The 24,380-nt window shown below is 37.7% G+C and overlaps 1 protein-coding gene across 1 annotated transcript; it reads right to left on the minus strand.

Annotated features, from left to right (window-relative positions):
- Positions 1 to 3,999: 3,999 nt before the first annotated feature.
- Positions 4,000 to 23,242, minus strand: LOC139711634 (chitinase domain-containing protein 1-like). Its single transcript, XM_071623494.1, has 11 exons — positions 23,188 to 23,242; positions 20,357 to 20,512; positions 18,187 to 18,342; positions 16,731 to 16,863; positions 13,956 to 14,107; positions 10,573 to 10,727; positions 8,850 to 8,945; positions 7,895 to 8,047; positions 7,224 to 7,295; positions 5,058 to 5,100; positions 4,000 to 4,154 (listed from the first exon to the last, which is right to left on the minus strand). The coding sequence occupies exons 2-11, from the start codon at positions 20,471 to 20,473 to the stop codon at positions 4,056 to 4,058; spliced, it is 1,176 nt and encodes a 391-aa protein (XP_071479595.1). The 5' UTR covers positions 20,474 to 20,512; positions 23,188 to 23,242; the 3' UTR covers positions 4,000 to 4,055.
- Between the last annotated feature and the right edge of the window lie 1,138 nt (positions 23,243 to 24,380).

The raw sequence follows: 24,380 nt of genomic DNA on the forward strand, positions 1-24,380 counted from the left end.
ACAAAACAAAAACTAGATATATCACTACGGCTACTGATATGCCTCCGCCATAATGCATGGTTCTCCTAATAGGTCTATAGTAAAATGTCTTGACAATGTGTGATGACAGTTTCACACAATTGGCAAAATATTAAAATGACAGGTTTGACACAAATGTGCTGAACGTTCACTTTCCTAGAACTAGGTTCAATTGGATGAATGATTAAAATGTCAGAGTGCAGGTATTTGGGGAACTGATGATTTTTACTTGACTTTTGACCCTTTTATAAGTTTATGCATGGAGTAATTTTCAAGGTATTGAGAAAAAGTATAATTTCAGTATCAAATGGTAAAATAGCATTATCTAAACCTGGCCTTTGACCTTTGACCTCACAGTTCCAAAGAGAATCACTGTTAGGTTGAACATGCATAAATATGTAAGTTTCATGATGATACCTTGAGTGACTTTCGAGATATGGAGGAAAAAGTGCAATTTAGCACTTTCACTTGACCTTTTACCTTTTGACCTTTGACCTTTTGGCAAGAAACTTCCCAAAAAATATATATTGGGTAATACATGCCATACATCAAGTTTAAAAAAAAAAACTTCGGGCATATTGCATTTTAAGGAAAGTAGTGATATTTTGAGGAGTTGACCTTGACCTTTGACCCCCTGACCTTTGACCCATGACCCCCAACTTCCCTAGATAATCACTGCCCATCGGTACAAGCATATATACTAAGTTCCATGAAGATACCTTGAACCATTTGCGAGATATGGAGAAAAACATGAAATTTCAATTTTTTTTCCACAAAATAACCTGTGACCTTTGACCTTTGACCCTGTGACCCTAAAATCCACACAAAGTATTATCCCCCAAGGATATACCCTCATACCAAGTTTGATATAAAACCACCACACGGTTCTTGAGATATCGACAAAAACAAAACGGGACGGACGGACGTACGGACGGACGGACGACCCGAAAACATAATGCCTCCGGCCACTTCGTGGCGGAGGCATAACAAATGTCCAGGAAGCAAAGGGCATTAAGTTTTCGCTATAGGCTACATGTATAACAAGCCCGATCAGCGCAGCTAGCTGTAGGTGAATGGTGAATACTCTGTAGAAGCATTTTTTACGAAGATAATTTTGATATGTCAAATACACTTTTGTACACTTTTAAGAATAGACTTCACATTTTAATCACCAACGAGTTTCAACACATTACGACCGACACAACTAAATCGTGTTTATGAGAAGACAGGCTTTATTGAAGTTCTGTTAATTATGAAAAGCTTATTTCAGGTTTAGAGAGATTGCAGTTAACATTACATTGTGCGCTACGATGTATTTGACTTGAACATCGTCATAATATTTTTTTTTTCACATAACATGGTCACTTTTTTTTCAAGAATATAGAATATCAGCAATGATAGTGGCACTCTTGTACTTTGTAATCAAGATCTGTTTGAAAGCTATGATCTAAGCCATTATTTCATACAATTAGAATATAGAGAAAAATTACTTCATAGATATAATTTCAATACATCATGATTTCAGTGCGGAGCATCTACTTGATATGACACATTTGATATTTTCGTTGAACATTGCCAGAGTAAACACAGTGGGGTTCTACGAAAGACGTGTGCGTACATCAGTGCAGTGTTCATATGGAACAGACAATAACACACATGTTCATGGAGATAATGAAGAAAACTTGATGGTAATGACGGCAATGATAATAATGAAAAAATTCCAGTTTGATATGAAATATGAGAACTCGGAAGATGTACAAGATGATGACGAAAGGGTGGGGGGGGGGGGGAAGGGGAGAATCGTAAGCAATGTACATGTACATTGTATTTGCAAGTGTAGATTTACATGTATATAGAAAAATCTGCTCAATGATAATCCCAGTACTGTTACTGTTTGTCATCTCAAATATTTTGACAGTGTGTCACCAGTCCAATCCAATGGCTGTGAGAGAGATGACAGCAGTTACTAAAAACCTGCATAAATCCCACTGAGTCTCTTTGAGCAATGTTGCGTGTAATCATACCATCCCCTCTTATTAGTAAAAGGCAAAACACTCTGTTCCTAGGATAGGACATAAAAATTAATGGAGGCCTTGCGTGTGAGAAAGACACAACTCAATAATGGCAGGGCCCACTGGTCGAGCAGTGGCAACACTGAAGAGGCTACCCTGGATAAATAAGACCTTATGATTATTATTACTATTATTATTATTATTATTATTATTATTATTATTATTATTATTATTATTATTATTATTATTATTATTATTATTATAAATACCTCTATACAAGGCTCAACTTCCAGGCCATACCTAGTCTGTTGCAAAGCATGCCGTCAAACCCCCGTTTGAGGCGAGACCCCATCGCCAAACGAAGTTGATGGGGTGCTATACCCCCCTAAAGATTCCTCGTTTGAGAAGTAGGAGTAGATGTATTTGTCCACTGCAAAATAACTTTCTACTCAGGCGCGGCAAACCTGGAGGCCAAGCCAGGGTTTAATGACTGCAACAGCTGTCATTACGTAAGAGCATGATAAGGATATCTGCCTGTGGCAGACCATTCAAAGTGCACTCAATTTTCTCTATTCTTTCTAAAGTTTTAGATTTTATATTCTATTGAGAAATTCTATAGTCATCCGTTTTGAATTTCGAACGAAAAAATCTGACCCATAAATAACGAAAATACAGGAATAAGAAGGAGAGCATTGTAGAAGTTTGCTGACACACACATGCACCATGGAGCTACATAGCCCATGCCAAAACCAAAACAATCTCCTCTCGCGGGTGACTGATGCTTAGATTAGGCCAGGGTCAAGAAACAGGTGTTTTATATCTTTGGTTTTTAAGTCCTTGATTGCCAAGATATACACTGGCATTATTTACGGGGGTGTAGCCTCTTCAAACGAGAGATCTGCCTCATGGGCAGCTCGCAAAGGACTCGCTAGCGAGCAGTGGACTCGCACGCACACAGCGATCATATCGCTACTCTCGCAGCTCGCCAGTCGTGCGCTGTGTGTGGGAGTCCATTGCTCCGTGTGTGTGTGTGTGCTGACATTATAGCGAGCTGCCTTTGCAAAAGGCTAGGCAATACCCAACCAACATGCCTTCACTGCACCAAAAAATCCCCACTGGGAGAACCACACAAAAAAACCTGCTAAAAATAGTCTATTCTATCTCTTATCTGCATACCACCAGTTGCAGTTTCTTGGACAAAAACAGGGACGGATCCAGGAATTCTGTTAAGGGGGGGGGGGGGGGGGCGCAACTAGTATTTCTGGCGCCACTTCCGGGTTTCATTTCATGTTTTTCTTTTTATTTCTTTTGTTTTTAACGAATAATAAAGGAGGGCGTGCACCGGTTACGCCCCCCTCAGGATCCGCCACTGACAGATAATTATATCACACATCTCATACCATTTATTAAGTAGACTGGGAGAGAGGGAGAGAGAGAGAGACAGAGAGAATAATTCAATAGAAATGATCCCTGATTGTCTTCGCAGCAAGAAAGATTTGCCTGGTCTCATGAAACGATATATCCTCTCCTATTCTGAAAAAGTATATCTACACTCTACACAAGGCCTGAAGCTACTCTAATACAATGGAATTACAGTCGAGTACAGTACCCTGTTCTCACACAGAATAATAGCATCACTGACTTTTGTAATGAGCAAATATTTCTCCAAGAGTCTGAAAGTCTAAAAGTCATAAAAAATGTATTATCTGAGTGTTTATTGAATTCACACCAATAACAATTTTGAAGAATATTTACATGTCCTTTGGAGGCTCATGTCCGTAGTTGCCTCTGTTTGGTATGAACTACATCATTTTAACCACACTTAACAAGGAATGATGGTATACAACATTCACAAAATATCATATTACTCCTTATACAATACTTTTAAATCATTTATCAATATATTTTTTAATGCTGAAGTTGCCAGATTATAATTCTTATAGTCTTAGTCTACATCAGAAGGCACATAGTGAAAGAGTGATTGGTTTCTAGTAGAGAATAGAATACTTTGGGCACTTGGCACTGTTATAAGAGGTCATAGAAGTAGTCCAGGCCCTGGCCCAGTTCCCATATTGAGATTCCAGTCCCCAGTTCTCGGGCCAGGTCTAGTCTGGCTGATATCGACTGCATTTAGGAAAACAAAAAACACAAATACAAATAAAAGGAGTGAGAAACATCACAAAGAGAACAAAAACTAAACATAGCATACAAGATTAAAGCTCAAATTAGAGCAATTTGAGCAGAAGAAAGAAACAGTCCTGATTTGGTTTTCTACATTATCTTGTCATAACAGTACACTTGTCTTCCAAAGCACTTAAAGGCATACAATCGGGGCGAGTGGTTTGTGCGGCACCAAGACGAACGCAACACGCTGCCTCCCCCATTCTGTATCAAATGTAGTGACCTCGAATGAGAATAGCACTGGCTCAATGGGTCAGCGAACAACACGCTAGACTACAAGAGTTCTGTGCTACAAATCTCCTAACCCAAAATGGCTGTCCAAGCGAGCCACGAGAGCTTCTGAATGGACACACACTCTCAGGGCGCATGCGCATGAAGAGAGGCCAAAAGAGCCACGCGTCTTCTGGCCTCTCTCCTCCAATCACCACAGCTCGCGGTGACAATGTTTGTGTATGATGCGTACACACACACGCACAACCACACACGTGTCTCAGTGGCAGCATTGTCCCACACGTTTATGGATATAGCACCGAGTCTGGCATTGCGCAATTGCATGCACAAAGTTCGGTCGTTCGGAGTTTACGTACCATTAGGGATGACGATCGTATGCCTTTAATACATTGTACTACTGTAAGGTATTTGTCATTCCAAAAACTCTCTCTCTCTAGATATTGGGTGAGTTTGATAACATGATGTACATGTACAGTGTGCTTACTTCAGCAAATTGTTATCAATTAGTTTGTTTAATTTGTTTCTTTTTTTCACTGTTTTATTACTTGTGTAAGCAAACACGATTTCATATCTGTTTCTGTATATCAAGCTTGCATGAACGGGGTTAATACTCACCTTTAATGTTGGATAATATACTTGTCGTGTGACGGTTCCATCTCTAAAATTGGATAATAATGAAAGACAGAACACATGTGCACGTTAGGTCTGATATCAACTCACACACTGAGTTCTCACGCAGTAAAAGATAAAGAAAAAACATCAGTCTTTATTTTTCAAGTGATATTTCTGACTCTTTGTGAAATGTCCCAGTGATGAATGGTTCAACAAGAAGCCAATGAGATAACCAACAAAATCTCTGTAGCTTTGCTTTCAAGACCAAGAGAGTAGTAATACCAGGAGAGTGAGTGTGCTGAAAATGGCAACGATTGGCAACAAACTTGGTCTGGACTTATTGACCTCAAACAACAAGACAAGTAGGCATGGAAGAATGATAATAACAATAAAAGCAGTAGATGCAGACAAAGCATTTAATCTAACAAATATTCAACTAAAAGCAAGATGCAAACATCTGACTTCAGCTACTTTTTAAATGTTTCTGTGGAGCCTGTGAATCGAATCATCAGTGGAAGAGTAATTTCAGAGAGATGGGCATGCAGAAATAAAAGCCTTTTCCGCTACAGTGAACACAAATTTTCTGAACAAAATATGAAAGAAAGTGCAATAGTTAACTCATGCACATAAAAATGTGGCAAAATCATTGCTTCTTGTCTAGTTTGAATACTACCTACATGAATTTACTGTATGCAGATCTTTTTTTGGGGGGAGGGGGGTGGGGATGACTATGATTATTAGAAGAACAACGGAAAAACAACTGCCCCTCCTGATCAGCCTATAGCTCAAGATAATACACAAGACATAACAAACCAAAAACATGCCAAGGTTATAACTCGTTGAGGACGAACTACACATTAACTTTTGCTATAACACATACTTTCCATAGATACCTGCCCGAGTACGGGACTAGTCTTCAATTGTTTAAGCTGTCAATGTCCAAGTAATGATAGTCAAATTGGGACAATAGAACTAGTGTACTACATGTATTGTGATTTGTGGCCGCACAAGGCTCACCAAACTTGGGTCCAGTTCTGGCGTTTCTGACATTTCTGCAACCTTGAGTAAACATGCCATAACAAAGGATGCAACATGTGTAAGTGCTACATCTTTTGAACAGTTCATGCAAAGACAGAGTGCTCAGCTGAGGTGTAAATTTTTGCAAACTCTACACCTTTATGATTGTACCAACAGAATCAAAAATATGACGTATAAGACCCTTGAAAGACCATTATTAGATTACTGTTCAACAGTCTGGGACCCCCACACTCAGACTTTGATAGACAGGCTGGAAGCTGTGGAGAACAGAGCAGCGCGATTTGTTAGATGTGACTACTCTAGACACAGTAGTGTAACAAAAATGAAGCGTGAGCTGGGCTGGGAACTGCTGGAACATCGACGCAGAGTAGGACGCATTACCACATTCCGTGAAGCGCTTGCGGGTCGCCTATCCATCCCAGTTCGAAAAGTCCCGCGTCCGGTCCGAAGGGTTCTCCGGAAATCATCATCTACAAGTTTCATGCCAGTCACCACAAACAAAAACTGCTATAAATACTCGTTCATCCCAAGAACTATCACAGTCTGGAACACACTCCCATCGACAGTCACAGGCATCACAAACAAAGACTCCTTCAAAGCAGCAATCCTACAGTACACATCCAGGAGCAAAGCAACTAGATCCCACACTTCTCTCTCTGCACAATAAACACCAGCGCACACCCTGTCCGGTTGGCCCCTACTAATTAACCCGTTGAGGACGAGTCCCGAGTATACTCGGGCAGGGGTCTATGGGAAATGCGTGTTGTAGCAAAATCAGTCCGTCCTCAACGGGTTAAGGGGTGTTGGACAGTAACCAAGAAGAAGGCTCCTTAGGGAAGCTCAACAGGGAAAGCCTGACACTTTGTTTTCTTGTGTTTTGTTTGTTTATTTTGTTTCTCTGTTATCACTTGTATTGTTTTGCAAATGCCGAATAAATAATAATAATAATAATAATAATAATAATAATAAAGAAGAAGAAGAAGAAGAAGAAGAAGAAGAAGAAGAAGAAGAAATGGGTGAACAGACCAACGTGCAGCAAGAGGGATAGAGGGCCCACAAACATTACGATAAACTGACTTTGACATTTTTCCTGGCAAGTTAGGCTTGCAGTGGGTAGAAAAATGAACTCACTTGTATTCAAATACATGTTCTGCTGCTCCTGCTTCCCACTTCAGCTTGTGTTTCTTCAATAATTCCAAATACCTGAGCAGAAACATTCCATACAGGATACGATTTGCAGGTAAATATAGACATTTCCAAAGCACCGAAACAATACTAGTGAAATTACATGTACTTATTATATTGAGAAGTTGAGGAGATGTAACTGTAATAAACATGACACAGACTGATTATAACCACATGAAGTTTAATTTTTCATACCCACATTAAAAATCCTTTACACAGTGTACATCTTGATTATCACAACATCACAAATTGATAGGAATTTAAGGGAATTAGCCGAACACCACATTCAAGGGTACTTTTTTCTTCCTCTTTTTGAGAGTCCATCAACCACTGATAAACGAAACATGTAGAAATAATACACACATAGATAATATACTACATAAAAGCCTGAAGTACAGTGTATGATAATACACGCCACATATTCCCATTACTTATTCAAAAAAACAAATTGCTTTCTTCAAGATTAATTGAATCTCATATTCATCATCAACAGGCAAGCTACACTTGTAGACATTAGACATTGATCAGGCTTTACAGGGCTTTCAAAGATTTTGTCAAGCAGAACACATTGCATGAGGTTTTGTGTACACTGCAGTATAAACATCACAAACTCTTACCTTGGTCCTGTGATGGCATCTGCTGCTTGGAGGCCAAAGTCGTAGCCATAGAAATTCAGACCCAGCAGGATTTTGGCCCTGTCTGGTCCTGGCTCCGGAACGAGGGCTTCGACACAGAGTCTGACCCACTCAATGGGGGAATTAGGTCCTGGCCTGGAATTAAAGTATTAAAGACATAGAATGAATGATATGAGGGAGAGAAAGAAAGACTTGGCTCAGAAATCAAGCACACACGAACATACTAATCCAACAGAACACAGCAATATCTTCACCTGATTTCTCTATTCGATGTTGTAAAGGGGGTTTTCTACCAGGATGAAACAAAAACAAAACAAGAGAAGCACTCTGGGAGAGCAGACCTACGCCAAGCAACTCATTTGCATCATTGATCTTGTTCTTCCATAGAGATCCGTGATTTCCACCCATACATATATATGCATGCTGAAAATCGCCCGATTTCCCAATATAGAAGTCTTTTGTTACATCATCAACTTCCAGCTGCACGGGGCACCTTGCCCTAGCAAACACTAGAGCATGCACTTTAGTGCATGTATGCAAATCTAAAATAAATAAAAAAATGCACAGTTTGAACTCCCAAGTTCATTAACCCTACCTGCCAAAATATCGAAAATCCTTCATAAAATCCATAAAAATTCCTGGATCACAACTAAAATCTGTTCATCTGTTTTTTGTGTCATTCTCAACCTTTAAATGTAAGTTTCCTCCTAATCCGTTCACAACTTTTTGACTTATTTTACACACAGACAAACAAACAAACAAACATACACCAATGAAAACATAACCTCCTCCCTTGGCAGAGGTAATAATAGTAACAAGCTATTAAAACATGCCAGATGAACAACTATGACAAGATTTCAGTGGTCCCTTCAAATCAAAATTAAACAAGAAAATGGACATGCAAAATCGCACAATATGAAATGTTTGACATTATTACCTGTGAGAATTTGAAAAGTCATATGTCATGAGGCTGAACCCATCTACGTCAGCAGACAGCATGTCAAAGTTCTCTTTGGAAAATAGTCCTTTTTGTCTGTAAGGAAATCATAATAAGAAAGAGCGATTAGAATGTTTGAATAAGTACGGAATCTATGCATTCATATTATACTGATACTTTAACTCTTTTTGTGCCACGTTATGTCACACGCCCAAATCGGTCGACAGCGTGACAAGTTCAATCATTTTGCTTGAATACACAAACCGATTGGTAAATCACCAAAATGGCACAGTACAATGAAAGTGTTTCTTGTGATTCCATTCCTGTCACATGTAGCTTGCATTTTACGTGTGAGAGACTATCAAGCGGTGTTCCCTACTGGATTTGCGAACAAATTCTAAGTTATCTCTCACTGTTTTGTGTGCAAAATTCATGACTGTACACTAATGTAGCTACTGGTCATTTGAAAGAAAAAAAATAAATAATCATAGACTTCTCACAAAATTTATATCACAGGAAAGCTTGGAATTTTCTCTACTACTTTGCTCATTGCATAACCAGAATAACAATAGTCTACAACACATTACATGGATTTGAAGAAGAGGATGTTTCTCAAAAGGGTGCACCTCCATTGCAGTCTCAGAATAATGTGGCAAACAGGGGGCTTACACTGTGGCGCATTAAGAGTTATAAAGGGATGGTACAGTATTGGTGGAGATGAGAATTGGGCTTTTAACTTTTTGTGAGATACCAAGAAAACACTGATGATATAGTACAGAGCATACCATTTTAAGAGGAATTCAAAATCTATTTGATGAAAATCGGGTTTGGAATGACTGAAACATCCAAAAACTAAGTAAAACAAAGCGATTGTAATACAGTGTGGGTCTCACACTTTATTAGAATCGCTCTTTTTGGATATCTCTGTCAAAACCAATTTTCATCAAATAAATGTTGAATTCCTCATGGAATTACATGCTCTTTCATATTTCATAAGAAATTTCTCACTATCTCACCAGAAAATGTTAGAAACCTGAAATCAGGTCTCAACCAAAATTATACAATCCCTTTAACTCTTTATGTGCCATGGTGGAAACCCCCTGTGTGCCACATTATTCTGAGACACGACGGTAGACATGCTTTGAGAAAGAATTCTGTTTTTCCAATTTGTATAACTTCTACAAATTTCTGTTGAGCTGGACATAATGGTGAGCAAAGTTTAGAGGAATGTCAAACTTTGCTTTGATATAACTTGTATGACAAATCTATTTTCAATTTTTCTTTTGAATGACCAGTTTGCTACATTACTGTGAAGGCATGACTTTTGCACATAAAACCGTGACAGAAACTTAGAATGTACATGCTAATCTAGTTGGGAACACTGCTTGGTAGTCAATCACCGCAGAGAATACAAGCCATATGTTAGAGGAACAAAAGAGCGAGAAACGCTTTCATTGTACCGCGGGATTAGCGATTTATCGATCGGTTTTGGCGGCTTTGTTTGTTGAGCAGAATATGCGAAGTTGGCACGCCGTCCACTGAGTCGGACGTGCGAACGTGGCACATAAAGAGTTAAAGGGAAATATTACCATTGAAAAAGCAACTACACTTGTAGGTGTATTCCCTATTTCATCAAATGCATAAGAGTATCTTTCCTCAGTATTCAATATCAGCAGTTTAATAAAAAATGTTTACATATAGAACCATCACAATTCATACTCACTCTCCTAGTGAAGGGGGTGGGACCACCAGGTAGAAGACCATGTCTGCCTGGTGCACGGCGTCTGCGATGTCGATGACCATGTGAAGGACATCGTCCTCATCCATGGACCGGACTTGACTCCACACCTCTAGTGTTATGCCATCAAACTTGTGTTTCTGGATTCACAAGCCATTAGGTAAATGGAAATGTCAAATGTTTGAAGTTTTCACATAATCATTGCTTCAAGGCATGCTTGGAAATGGCATACAAAAACTAAGAAATAATTCAGTATAACAGTACAAAGGAATGCATTTTCTCAATTACACTTTGTACAAGATCCTCATATTTGCTGTTCATCTTTTTTTTTCTTACTACACTGGCTGAGGTATTCGTCAAATGTCATTCGGTCATCCTCTAATGCATTTATATCTGATTTGTACCTTGATATGTGTTAAATACAATTACTGATATGGGCAGTTCCAGCGTTACGGACATTACATTTCAGACAAAATTTGCAACTTCAAAAGGTCATTAAGATAACAAAATATTTTCATTCTGAACTCATACAATGGAATCACTCACATATGAGGCTAAATCATAAACAGTAAAAATTTCAATCCATTTCACCACATCATATGGCACTTACTGTAAAAAATGTTGGCCGTTACGGACATTACATTTTTTGGACATGACTTTTTGCATGCCTATACAATCATTGAAAAGTCTGTGAGTTTAAGCACATAATTAGACCAATGTAGGAATAAATTGATAGGTAAAGAAATGTTTAAAGAAAATAAAATCAAATTCAGTGAAACAGATGGCACATGTACCTCCTATAGCCATAATTGTGGTGTTACGGACATTACATTCTAAGCGTTACGGACATTACAGATTTGTCCACTTTCATCAAGTGGCAGGAGTCACATGCAAATATTAATATTTTTTATCCTTTTCACTTGGATGGTAATCAATACACATTGGACAATGCTACTATAGCCCTTTCAGGAGATCTTTTATTTCAGGAGTTGCCAATTTGAGGACTATTTGGTCAGTATGGACCCCTACTTTAACAATTTGTTGACTTTTCTATCATATTGGAATTTAATCAACTTATTTAATGCCTGCAATAAAGTTGTGATCTATAAATAACATACAGCTCAGCCTTTTGACTTTCTAATATGATATTCAAACTTTTAATTACTCAAAATGTAATTTTAAAGAAATGTTACGGACATTACACGTTTTATTCACATCTACATAGCCATCACTGAGCATAACTCTGCACGAATAAACAATTTTTATTTTAATCAAAACTAATGCATAATCAAAATCAAATAAAATAATGGTTCAACAAATGCTCAGTATGTATTTTTACACAATGAATGTTTAGTTTTACTTTCTTTTTCCCCCAACAGTTTGTTGAAGTACATCAGTCTTTTCCAGGGTCAGAAAAGTCTGTTTTGGAGAACATTGTTTATTCTGCTTCCAAATCAATCACCTTGGAAGCAAGAAAGGTGTTCTTGACCAATTGTTGGAGAGGGTCTAATACTAATGATTCCATCCTGTTCTAAAAATGGCTCTCCTTCACTACACTCAAGGAAATATTCATGGAACCTTGTCTTTTCAAAATTTCATAATCGATGGACTGTCCTCATTACATAAAGTCCAACCTCAGTTATCCAGCAATCACTTTTCTGGATTGCTCTATTATCCAGATAGGGACAGGCACATTATTTTTTTTTTTGCATAATTCGGTGCAAAATATGACTAAAAGTACATATCACTTTTTAATTCTTTACAAGATAATTGTGATTCAGGACATAAATGTTCGCTATGGTACAACATTATATTTCTAACAACCAAAATACTGTTGCTAGAAGGAATAATGAGGAAGTGTATTTCATTCACATTCAATTTGATTTCCACATTATTGAATAACAAAACATGAAATTTTCATGTACATTATAATATTGAATAGTCAATAATGTCCTACACAATTTGCCTACAAGTGTCATGCGTGGGCTTATCTCCCTTAACCAGCAATATCATTTTATCCAGATGGCTACCGTTCAGGACATGGTTAGAACTTGAGGTTGGACTGTACAGTATTTCTAGTCAGACCACAACTGATCATACATTGTGTAAAAGGCCTTGTCCAGAGATGTTTTTGACTGTTTCTCTTCTTTAACATTGTTTTAACATACATTCTTGCCATCATAGTATAATTACTCAACTTGATATGCTGTTGCTGTAAAGATAGCTTGCATCCATGTACACATATATTTGATGGGAGAAATAAGTAGACACAAGAAATAAGATTGTAGAGGAATGCAGAAGATTAGTCAAAACCTTGTTTAAACATTGCACTTGTTGCTGAGTAAAGTCCCAAATCAATTTTCATGCAAGGGCTAGGGCATTCATTGTAACAGATATCAATATTGTAGGGTAGAATCCAAGCTATTCCTAATAATCATATGTAGCTAATACTTTTGCCACAAATGTGTAATGTCCGTAACGCATTGGTTATGTAATGTCCGTAACGCTTTTTAAAAGGAATTATGCAGGTTCCCGAAAAACTGTGGGGACATGTTGTGTGATATCACATTTTAGCTTTGCATTTGAATTTAGAACAAAATTAGCCCAAAACACAGTGAGTTACAAGAACTTTTACATCTAAAACGTTACGGACATTACACTTTGAAAGAGGTGAAAATTCAAAAAATTGAAATGCTCATCTTTTAAGAAAGAATTATTTTCTTTCAATACCAAGGAGGATGATGTAAAAATGAGTCATCAGCTTTATCATAGCATAAGAATGGTTGCCTGAAAGTCATTTTATAGGGAAAATTTCTACTTCAGAAGAATTACATACAAATTATACTGAATTTTTCTGCAATGTCTTACAAAAAACACACAATTTCAATACCTAAAAAATTACATTTTTTCCAAATTGTACCAAATTTTTTCATTATATCAGTTTGATATGACCCTTCCTGAATACTTTCCAGGGTAAAACAAAGTTGTTCCTTGATTTTCATTTTTCCACCCTCGGGTAACATTTTTCACGGAATTGCCCATATATTGATTATGCCATCATTGCACAGTTTAGTATAAACAAAATATTAGCAACAATGTAATATTGAACAGTATACCATCACACAACTCAACAAATTTGCAATGTATTCTTCACTTCAAAGCTGTCCCCTATAAAACTGACACAAAACAAGCAAAACAGACAAAACAAAACAATAATACAGTTAAAATTACAACACAGTTATAGCAGACTATCTTAGGAAACCCCTATATACATGAGTCTGTAAGGTATAGAGCATTTCCTACACGATATAAGAGAGCAGAAACACAAGTGAAAGCAAAAGTAGCAGGGAAGAAGAGGAGATAGATACCCGATAAAATGCAACGATGGTTGCTGCCAGGCTTTGAATCTCGGCCTCGCTCTTGAAGATGGCGTCGTAGTCACGCCTCGTCCAGCCGTCAAAGAGGAGCCGCGGAGCCAGGCGGACCTGCCGCTTTCCGCGCTTCACGTCCTTGATCCAGCCTGGAAATGAATGGTGTCAGCGGCATGAGAGAAGGTATAAATGTAGTTTCCTTAACCCTTTATGTGCCATGGAGTAAACCCCCTGTGTGCCACATTATTCTGAGACAGCAATATTGCCATGCTTTGGGAAAACATTCAGTTTCTGAAATCTATGTAACTTCATTTGTTACCCTGGACAGGTAATGAGCAAAGTTGTAAAGAAAATGCCCAGTTTTGCTTTGATATAAAATTGTATGACAATTCTATGACTGTTTTTCTGTCAAATGATCAGTAGCTACATTATTGTGGAAGCATGACTTTTGCACACAAAACAGTGACAGAAACTTAGAATTACTCACAAATCCAGTAGAGAGCACCATTTGATAGTCAATCACCACATCAAATGCAAGCTACATGTGACAGGAATAGAATCGCGACAATCGCTGTCATTGTACTGTGACATTTGGCGATTTATCGATCGGTTTGGGCGGGTTTGTGAGTTTGAGTAGAATATGCGAAGTTGGCACGCCGTCGACTGAGTCGGGCGTGCGAACGTGGCCCATAAAGAGTTAACACCCAACAGTGTGGGGATACGTATGCAGTGGGAAGGCTGAACCAGCTTGGATATTTTTAAGAATCCCAGTAATGAATTCTGTACACCTTTATCACTGACTGATTTATATGTAAGTACACACACAGCTTAGGAATCTCAGCTGGAGTCAACCATTACCTATGAGCTTACGATCCGATGCTCATATTCACTCACCAGTGCCATTCATGGCTTCTTAACCAGTTCCTTACGGGAACCTGGTATACCAGGTTCCCAAGATGAAGACAAGTGCCTGCTTTCATGGCCTAAATTTATGTTTCTTTGTGTCATAATGCCAAGAAAAATTAGTTTGATAAAAAGATAAGAGTTCATTTTATCACCATATGTTTTCTTTCTGTCGGGAAAATGCATATATCACAGTATTATTCAACATTTTTCTGATTTAGTGTGCATTTGTTCTGCTATAAAACTATAAAACGATCAAAGCTGAGCGAAGTAGATTTCTGTGTCCGCTGACCCCACTCATCCCATTCAGGTGCCTGGTTTTGTAGAACAAAAGAGTCTGTGAGCCCATTAGCGCACCCTCTATTCATACCTCGCACCCAATCGATATTTTCATTGTTCAAAGGCACATGTATGTTGTATGGTTGACCATGGAAAGGGGATACGTGGTGAATGTGCCGCTTGACTGCTTTCGCACAGGTGGATTACCAACCTGTCCATTCTCTGTCGATGGGCAAAAAGAATCTTGTTTGGGGGCATTAAAGACACTCAGAGAATTGCGGGAGGAACGGGTAACCCTAGCAGTAGGCAGCGAATTATTCAGTCCAACCATGAATCCCCACACTTCAGGGTCTTCAAAAGTCTGAAACATGGTTCACTTGAATTCCAGACGCCAAATCATAATTCACATCTGCAAATGATACTTGGTAGTGACCACAGGTACTAATGATACCATAAGTATGATTTTTTTTTTTTCTGAGTCAGACTTAAATACAATTATTCCTTTTATATTACTCCTTAAGTGGAGGATATTCTCCACTAACATTCTTTCAATGTCATATGCAGGGAATATCCTTCATAATAATGAGGCAGTTAACACTATTTTCCACTTTTCTCACACATGCATCAGGATGAAAGCATATTTCACGACGGAGTTTACCTTGAATTCATGTTTGTTTGTTTTTTAACCCGTTGAGGACAAGTCCCAAGTATACTCGGACAAGAGTGTCTATGGGAAATGAATTAAACCATCCTCAACGGGGTAAGGCATGACATGATAACACTCATATTTGTCTAGATATGCTTTTGGTTTGTTTGTTTGTTTGTTTGGTTGGTTGGTTAGTTGGTTGTTGTGGGGTTTTTTTTGGTTTTTGTTTGTTTTGTTTGTTTGTTTGTTTGGTTGTTTTTTTTTTCAATGCGTACCCAACTGCTGTGATACACTGTATTTAACTATGATATAGCTTCTTTCTAGTCTATGCAAACTGAAGAAAAAAATGAACAAAAAAACACAGAAAGTACTTTCAGTCACCTTAGGATCCAATACATGCTCTTTCGACTTTGGATTGGTCAGGTGACCGATCATGGTCTCAATACGATCATCACAATTGTCCTAGACAAAGTAACACCATCTTCCTTGTTTATAACCATCTTTTTATTAATTAGTAAATGACATCAGTGAGAAATTGCCCATAATCACACTTTTGCTATTCTAAGTTTTGTCTAAATTGTAGATGGCAAAATGCTCTTGCTTCGTGCTCAATATACACACAAGTTACAAGCTATCATTGAATTGAGGGAGAATTTTTAATCTCACTATGGAAGAGGCAGTCTCACAGAGCTGCATACTGTAAAATGAGGAATGTTCGCAAATTTCGTGAGCGCCAAAATTCACGAAATTAAAATGCACGCTTAAATTTTTGCCTACACAATACGCATTGGATGCGAGTGGCAACTCACGAAAATTTCATGCTGTGAGAAAGGCCGTCGGCTCCAATTCGCGAAATTTTCATGCGGCAAATATATCGTGTTTTACAGTATCCAGAATTTGGTAAAGTTGGCATAAAAGGGGACTGTAGAGGGCAGGCTACCAACCTTTATCAATATCATGCCCTCCCGTGATGGTGAAGTCTCCTAGCCCTACTCTCCGTACTTGAAGCCAGACCGGTGAAATGGCGCTGAACTTGCCTCCGAACCATTTAGCCGTGTCATATCCATGTGAATTCCACTGTGGAGAGAGGGAGGGAATTTCAGTATGCACTTAGATGTAAACTACGTGAGAGGATTTCATTGTCCTCATTACAAAGAAATCACAACTCCTTGCATTATACCACTCACAACAAATCAAAACCAAAAGTAAAAACAAAAACAATACTCTTATGGCAATGTGTATATGATAACGGGAAAAAATATCATCACTTCAGCATTGGTTGTGTGACCATGGTCTTCGGCACAATGCTGTACATCTATGATCTGAGTGGGCTTGCTAATTTACATTGTACAACAACATCTAAGTTGAATGGGTGACTGTATGCTGATAAACGAGCTTGACAAGTTGAGCTACGTGTGAACACATAAAGGGCTAAAGGGTGATATTCCTAGATGTTATATGACAGCATGGATTTTCCATCTTATGATTGCAACTAAACAATTTCTAGATGCATTTAGAAATTTGCTGTCTGTAAATTTGTGGCCCTTTCATGTAATTTTCATAAACTTTGTCTACAGTGTAGAAAAAAGGACAAAGATCACATGTAAAGTGTAGATACCATTCTAAAGCTTGGAGCTTACTCTTGTAAACAATCACTGTGTGTAGAAAAAGTTGAAATTCATCTTGGCCTAACTTGTGTGGGATTTGAGCTGGGCAGTCACCTCTTATATTCAAGTGAAGGCTCCAATAATCTGATTTTGAATTCATTCATCCAAGACCACTAGATAAGCACTGAATGCTTATAAGGAAGCAACTGCTGTAGGTCTCTACCAAAGGACAAAGCAATAAAGGTGAAGTGCCTCACCAAGGGGTACAATCATTGCAGCAAGGGGACTTGAATCGCGGACCTTGTGATTAATGGTCTGTGGTCTCATCCACTGAAACCCAATAGCACCTAAAATGATTTAATGTTTTGTATTGTAACATCACACTGAAGACTACTCAGACCCAGAAGGGCTTTGTCATGATTTTGAGGGGTATTGAGTTATTGGTATCATCCTGTAGAGCTCGATGTACTCTACATTATGATGGCAATTGTGAATTATTCTCACTTTTCAGTAAAATGTCCAAAATCAAGACCACAAAGACCACAAGGGCAATTTTTTCATCCTATAATTGGAAAGATATATAAATCGACCCTCCTTTGACTAAATCAACTTTTTATTTCATAAAGATTGATTGTTTTGTTGTTACAGTACTTACACTCAAATCTTACAACATGACAGTGCCCTTCTGATCGCCAGCTAACAAAATTGATATTTTATAAATGGTATGTGCACTTTGTACATACCAAGAGAGAGAGAGAAAAAAAAGAAAAAACAGATTGATGGTGTTACTTACTGGAGTGACATATCCCAGCACTTCGCCTCCAAAGTGTTTGATCTCTGCTTTAGTGTTGCAGTAGTTAGTATGCTCCTTGTGAATATCTTTGGCTTTCATGTTTTCTTGGACCAAGTCTCGCTCCACCACCGTCTTGTCAGACAACTTGACTTCAGCCTATCCAATTAGGGTCAAATAAATGTTAGAGAAACTTTATCTCAGAACGCTATGCATTCAAGAGAATCATTGTGTTCAAGTGTGCTCTATGGCTATGAAACTATGATGTAAAAGTCAAATAAGTGATTGATGAAGATAAGAGTAAGAGCACTTTCAGACTTGATAATTCTAAGGAACTATGAGCATCAGTTCATGTTTTACACTGTCTTTTTTTTCCTTCTTTTTTTTTTCCCTTTTTCTCGAAGGGCTTGTAACTCCTTGATTTTTTTTTTATGTGATTTGTTTATTGTTATGCTTATATGTAAATGCTATGAAATCTTAAAATAAAAAATAATCAAAAAATAGTTATTCCTTCTTGATATCATTTCCAGTTTTCACTGACAAATAACAGTGTGACTTATTTTCTTGACAGATCAAGCACATAGTTAGTTCAAAATTATGTAAAGATTGGTTATTTCAAATAAATTTCATTCAACCTAAAGTTTTCCCATGACAACTCTAAGTTTTCTTAATGACTTTGCCAAGGTCTCATATATAGCACGAACATTCCAACTCCCTCTATCTCTCATTCACTGCAAGGTGAATCTCCATATTCTTTTATGCACATTGTATTCAAAAATATGAAGTTTTCTGAAAGGTTACGTGAGTTGTTTCCTTCCCTTCCCAAGCCCCCACTTCAAAAAGTATTATTACACAAAATTATTGGCAGATCAAGCAAAACTGCACACTGGCACTGGTCCGGCGGTCCAGGACCAGTAAAAATCACTGTCAGACCAGTAACTTTTCCAGGATTGGACAAGTAAAAAAATAGAAAAACAGGGCACATACTGAGGCCTGTCTTATAAAGACTTGTGGTCAATTCCACGGAAAGGTTGCATTTTATGATAATCAAACTATTGAGTACAGATGATTAATGAAGCTTAATTAGATGATCTGGTATTGTTTACTCAAAGCAGCCTTTCACAACCGATATTTTGATACCTCATTTGTGAACATCGGTGAACGTGGAGTGGAGTTATGTCCGAAAAACCTTCATTTTTCATGAAAATTGCCAATTTTTGCAGAATTTATCTATCATTTCTGATACACTAATGACCATAATACAGCTTGTGTAATTCTCAGATGGCTTATTTTCTGAATGTTCTTTGGTCATAGATTGGTTTTATGATGTTCTAGAACTTGTTCCGGCATCAGTAAATATTATTCTCTCAATCTCAAAATGTGGTAGTTGATAGCGTCCCATAAGTCACGTTTTTGTGTCCCATCAGTCACACTGGTTTTCCCTATCCTGCTATTTAATGTACCAATGAGTAGATATTCATACCACTTGGCTCAGGGTAAGCACCAACCCTTTGCTACATTCAGGAAAGAAAATATCTTTCCAGAGTCTCTGTGTGTAAGAATATTTCAGAACTTACTTTCCCACGTGAAAAACGGTGGTCCTCAGATGTCCCATAAGTCACGACAGCAATTTTTTGCTGCTGTAGGTAATGCAATGATACTTTTCAAACTAAGTATGGTGTTTTCATAAACTGTGATATGATGGATCTAACCATGAACTGAGAAAAATGCATTTGATGCAACTATTTTCTCAAAATACTGGTTTGAAATTGCCAAAAATTGTCACTTTGTCCCATAAGTCACAATGAAATTGACCGTGTGATAGAAATCAATCACAAGTTTCTTGTGAGCTGCAATGCAAGTTGCGATTGATTTGGGGACTTGTGATTGATTTGAAGGCTTTATAAGACGGGGCCCTGGTCGGACAGATGGGCCAGACTAGTAGAAAAAATGCTATTGGGTTAGTGTGCAGCCCTGATTAAAGCAACATAAACAATAAAATAAATAACACACACATGGTAAAATAGATAAATGAAATAATTACTGTTCAACTAACATTACAGGGAGCTGGGATGTGATTAATTCATTCTTTTTTTCTTTCTTTTTTTCTTGTTACTGCCTGAGTTTCTGTGGGATTAATTCTCCCTCAAGGACACAATATGAAGCCCCTCACCTGTCCATTCTTGTTTTTCTTAGTTCCCTTTTTGGGAGGTCCCCCGGCATTCACTGGCAGAGTGTTGAGTGAACAGAGGCAAAGGAGCATAACACAGGCATGGCCTGTCACCCGCATTGCTCCTGAGTTGATACACTGGCTTCTGATATGCAAGACCTGCAAATGATGTACAACGTTGACGATAAATGAAACAGACTGACTGCCAGGGAATCTCATTTTTACTGGTACCGGTATTGTATTGTTCACAAATTATAGGAAATTAGAATAATGCTGACAAAAATGAAATATCTGGTCGTAAATGGCAGTGATGGTTATTTTTCAGTACCGGTACTATCATACAGTGCCTAAAAGTCTGAGCCGTCTCACACTGTCAATATGTGACCGTGCACCTCAAAACGAACATAAAGTCGCACACACTGATTTTGCGTGAGGACTGAAAATAAGTGAAGTGGGTCAACCTAACCGAACTTGACTTTTTCATATTTTCTGAAAGAGAGGGTCTTCTTTTACATTATGCTAAAATTTGGTATCATAAAATGGGCAGGAATTACTGTGTTTTTTAGCAGTTTATCTCGAACATTTTTTGGTAGAATAGTGTGGTTAGGTGTGTCTTTAGAATCCCTTTTTCATTTCTGAAAAACCTTGTCCACACTCTTCACTTTCAACTGATAACTTTTGAAAGGATAGTGTTACCGCTTTGAAAGTTGGCATTGATTATGGACAGAATGTGTTAATGAGGCATGCTTAATTTCAGTTTAATCTGATAATCCCTTCATTGTTGTTACTCTGGTGGTTTACTTCCTGTTTTTTTTTTTTTTGTCTCATTCATCGCACAGCCAGCACGGTTTGGTAAAGATTAAGGGCTTGAATAGACACTGTACTTTAATAAGAGCCTCTTTTCTCAGTTCACACTTTTCCTGAGTTTGTGCTTTCTTTCCAATATTTAGATAGGTTAGGAGAGTCCATTTGATTTGAGTTATACATCATTTTAAAGCTTAAAGTGTGCTCTTTCAGAATATGGTCTTAACTAAAAATTCATGTCTGGCGACTTTTTGTTTGTTTTGAGGTGCAGGGTCACATATGTCATTTTCTGTTTACTATGTCTACTATGAGTATGACCCATGAGTATGACTACTATTAGGATTTAGTAGTAGTACTACTAGTTACTACTACTACCAGTAATAATAATAATAATAATAATAATAATAATAATAGTAATAATAGTAATAATAATAATAAAAATGATAATAATACTTAATAGAATCAAGGCTAATAATATTAATTTAATAATAGTCATAATAACAATACCAATAATGATAGTATAGTGTACCGGTAATAGAGATTCTAATTATGACAACAGGAACAATTCTTACACTGAACAACTGATAATAATATGGCAAAATCGTGAAATAGGCCCCACCGCAGTGCACGTGCACCCGTGCGTTAGCAAGCAAGGGTAGGTCCTAGCCTGACCAGACACTGTGCTGCGCACAGGGTCTGACATGTGTTAGTGTTTCAACGTTGTAAACGACCGTCACTATTGACGGCAAAATCACATAAAATACCTTTTATTTTGTATGATTTTAAGAGTAATATAATTTGCAACACTTACCTACAGCGTATTTTCCTGATGGTTGAGTTGAATTCGGCGTTTGTTGGTATCCAGACCTTATCGTTGAATTTTTCGGAGTAGATCGTGCGGTGGCATCTTTTCCTTCGAGAGCTTCACTAAAGCAACAAACTACCTCGCATGCGCATTCAGAAGTGGTTGCTTTTTACGTACGCCCGTGCGCCCGTGCGTTTCATGTGTTACGTAAAGCTTGTAGTAGATCCGCGCGTGCTGCACCGGCAATGATTTGAACTTTTTTAGTAGGGGTCATCCGACTATCTCATCACTTCCGCCCCGACTACCTACATTGTAGTATACAAGAGTGAATGCCATTCATATAACACGCAGATGAGGAGTGAAGCAGTAAGGATGTTTACAGACCTGATTTCAGCCATAGATTTCGGTAAGTTTTATAAATTTAGACGTAATTAAACAAAAAATCGCATACCGGTTATTGAATGATGGTCATAGATTACGATAATTCCTTATATTTTAGTTTTCCACGATTAATAAAGATATTCATGAAGGAAACAGTGAACGATAACAACGTCCGCGAAGGAATAGAGGTGCAGCGATGTCGCGAAGCGACAGCGCTGCGTGTAGTTAGGGTAGGTCCTAGGGTTAGGGTTAGGGGTTAGGGTTTAGGGTTAGGTAGGGTTGTGTATTTATGGTTAAATTGGCCGAGGGACATTAGGGAGTCCTTCCGACAAGAAAGGGAGGACGAAAGATGCTATGCTGTGGAAATCGGCCCCACCGCTGTATCATTCAATTTCGCGTAAACGCCGTTTGGTGGGGCCGCATTCCCATTCACGAGTATTTTACTGTGGAAGGAAGCCCCACCGCCATGCTTACCTACCGAAGAACGCCACACGCACGGTGGGGCTGAATTCACGAGTATGAATAGGCGAGGTATGACAGGTATAACATCCAAGGTATGTAAGACTCTAGACTCTAACTTAGCCTAGTGTTAGTCATAACACAGTCAGTGTACATCACCGCGACCGCCACCCATCCAATCACAGAGCTTACACTAACAGGCATATAAGCATGTGGGACTAAGCTAGTAAATTGCAGCCACTCAAAATAAAGCGAATGAGCAGTTCAGTTTAACAATTCGCTCGGAATTTTGCCTTATTTGCAGCTTATACTTCATTTGTACATGCATATGTCAACTTTAAACTAAAATGGGACATGATGGGGGCAGGAATTCGCAATTACTTACCGTCACCAGGGTACAGAATGCTCGAGGACTTCACGGATCTTCCGAGGTACCGGAGTATGATGCATCGTTGAGGGCAGCAGATCTAGTGTATGTATTATTTTTGTGCATTATACACAATTATGATTGATAGTTTTATTTTCATTACCGGTACTGTATTCAGGATGAAAATTATTAATAATAAAAAAAAAAGAAATGAAATGGAGAAGAAATTATAGTGTATTAATTATTTGCGACGAGGTTTAAAGGTGCGTTCAAGAATAGAATGATCTGAAAAAGGGGAAAATCTATACTATTATGAATAATATTATTGAGGTCGAATAAGAAAAATGAGATACTGGTTAATTTGTGATGGTACAGAGATTCAAAAGATTATCGGGAAAATACTTTCGAAATCTATATAAAGATGGGGAAATTATAAATGATAATGGAGATATATTTTCTAATGAATTGCCTAAATTAACTGAAGAAAAAAGAATTTTGTGAAGGGCAAATTTCATTGAAAGAACATTATCAAACAATAAAGGAAATGAAATGGAATAAGTCAACAGATAAATGATTGTTTTACTATTGACATAATGATCTTGAATTTTATTTTACGTTGTTGGTCAGATTTTTGGAAAGTCAAATTACCAAATATCATCAAACGTAATAGTTACTGATATAAGGGTAAAGGAGGTGTTATGGAATAATATTATTCATTATGATTATAGCCTACTTGAGTGGGTTTCATAATTGGGGAAGCATTGCGATTAATAGATTATTTTTTTTTTCAATCTTTGCACCATAGTCGGCAGGCTTTTTGAATGTGGTGGATTTTGAAAAAGCATTCGATTGTACAATTTAAATATAGTTCGGTTTTTTTATCATCAGAATTACTTTGATTTAGTTAAGAATTATGTTCGTTGATTACGCTTTTTAAGAACAATTGGTTTGATGAACGAGGAGTATTTTGAGGTTAGAGTGGAGGTGAAGGCAAGGTGATCCGTTGTCGTCGTATTCATTTATAATAGTCATTGGATCTTTAGCATAATAATCATGTAAGGAAGGATTGTCTTTATAGAGAGGGAATAGAATTTCGGGGTAGAGAAATAAAAACAAGTGTTATAATATGCAAGAAGATGATATTTTTATAATTGAGAAGAATATGGAGTCTGTTAATAGAGCGAAGAACGTTTTAACTGATTTTGAGAGAT

The sequence above is a fragment of the Diadema antillarum genome, unplaced genomic scaffold, assembly GCF_040938485.1.
Source record: "Diadema antillarum isolate AM-2024a unplaced genomic scaffold, OU_Dant_1.0 seq00001677_RagTag, whole genome shotgun sequence".
Taxonomy (NCBI): Eukaryota; Metazoa; Echinodermata; class Echinoidea; order Diadematoida; family Diadematidae; genus Diadema; species Diadema antillarum.

Excerpts from the sequence above, each read along its gene's own strand:
- LOC139711634 (XM_071623494.1), bottom strand. The coding sequence starts at position 20,473 with ATGCGGGTGACAGGCCATGCCTGTGTTATGCTCCTTTGCCTCTGTTCA. Across the intron at positions 14,108-16,730 it reads AGGGCATGATATTGATAAAG|GCTGGATCAAGGACGTGAAG; the intron begins GTTGGTAGCCTG and ends ATTCATTTCCAG. Across the intron at positions 8,946-10,572 it reads CCACCCCCTTCACTAGGAGA|ACAAAAAGGACTATTTTCCA; the intron begins GTGAGTATGAAT and ends ATTTCCTTACAG.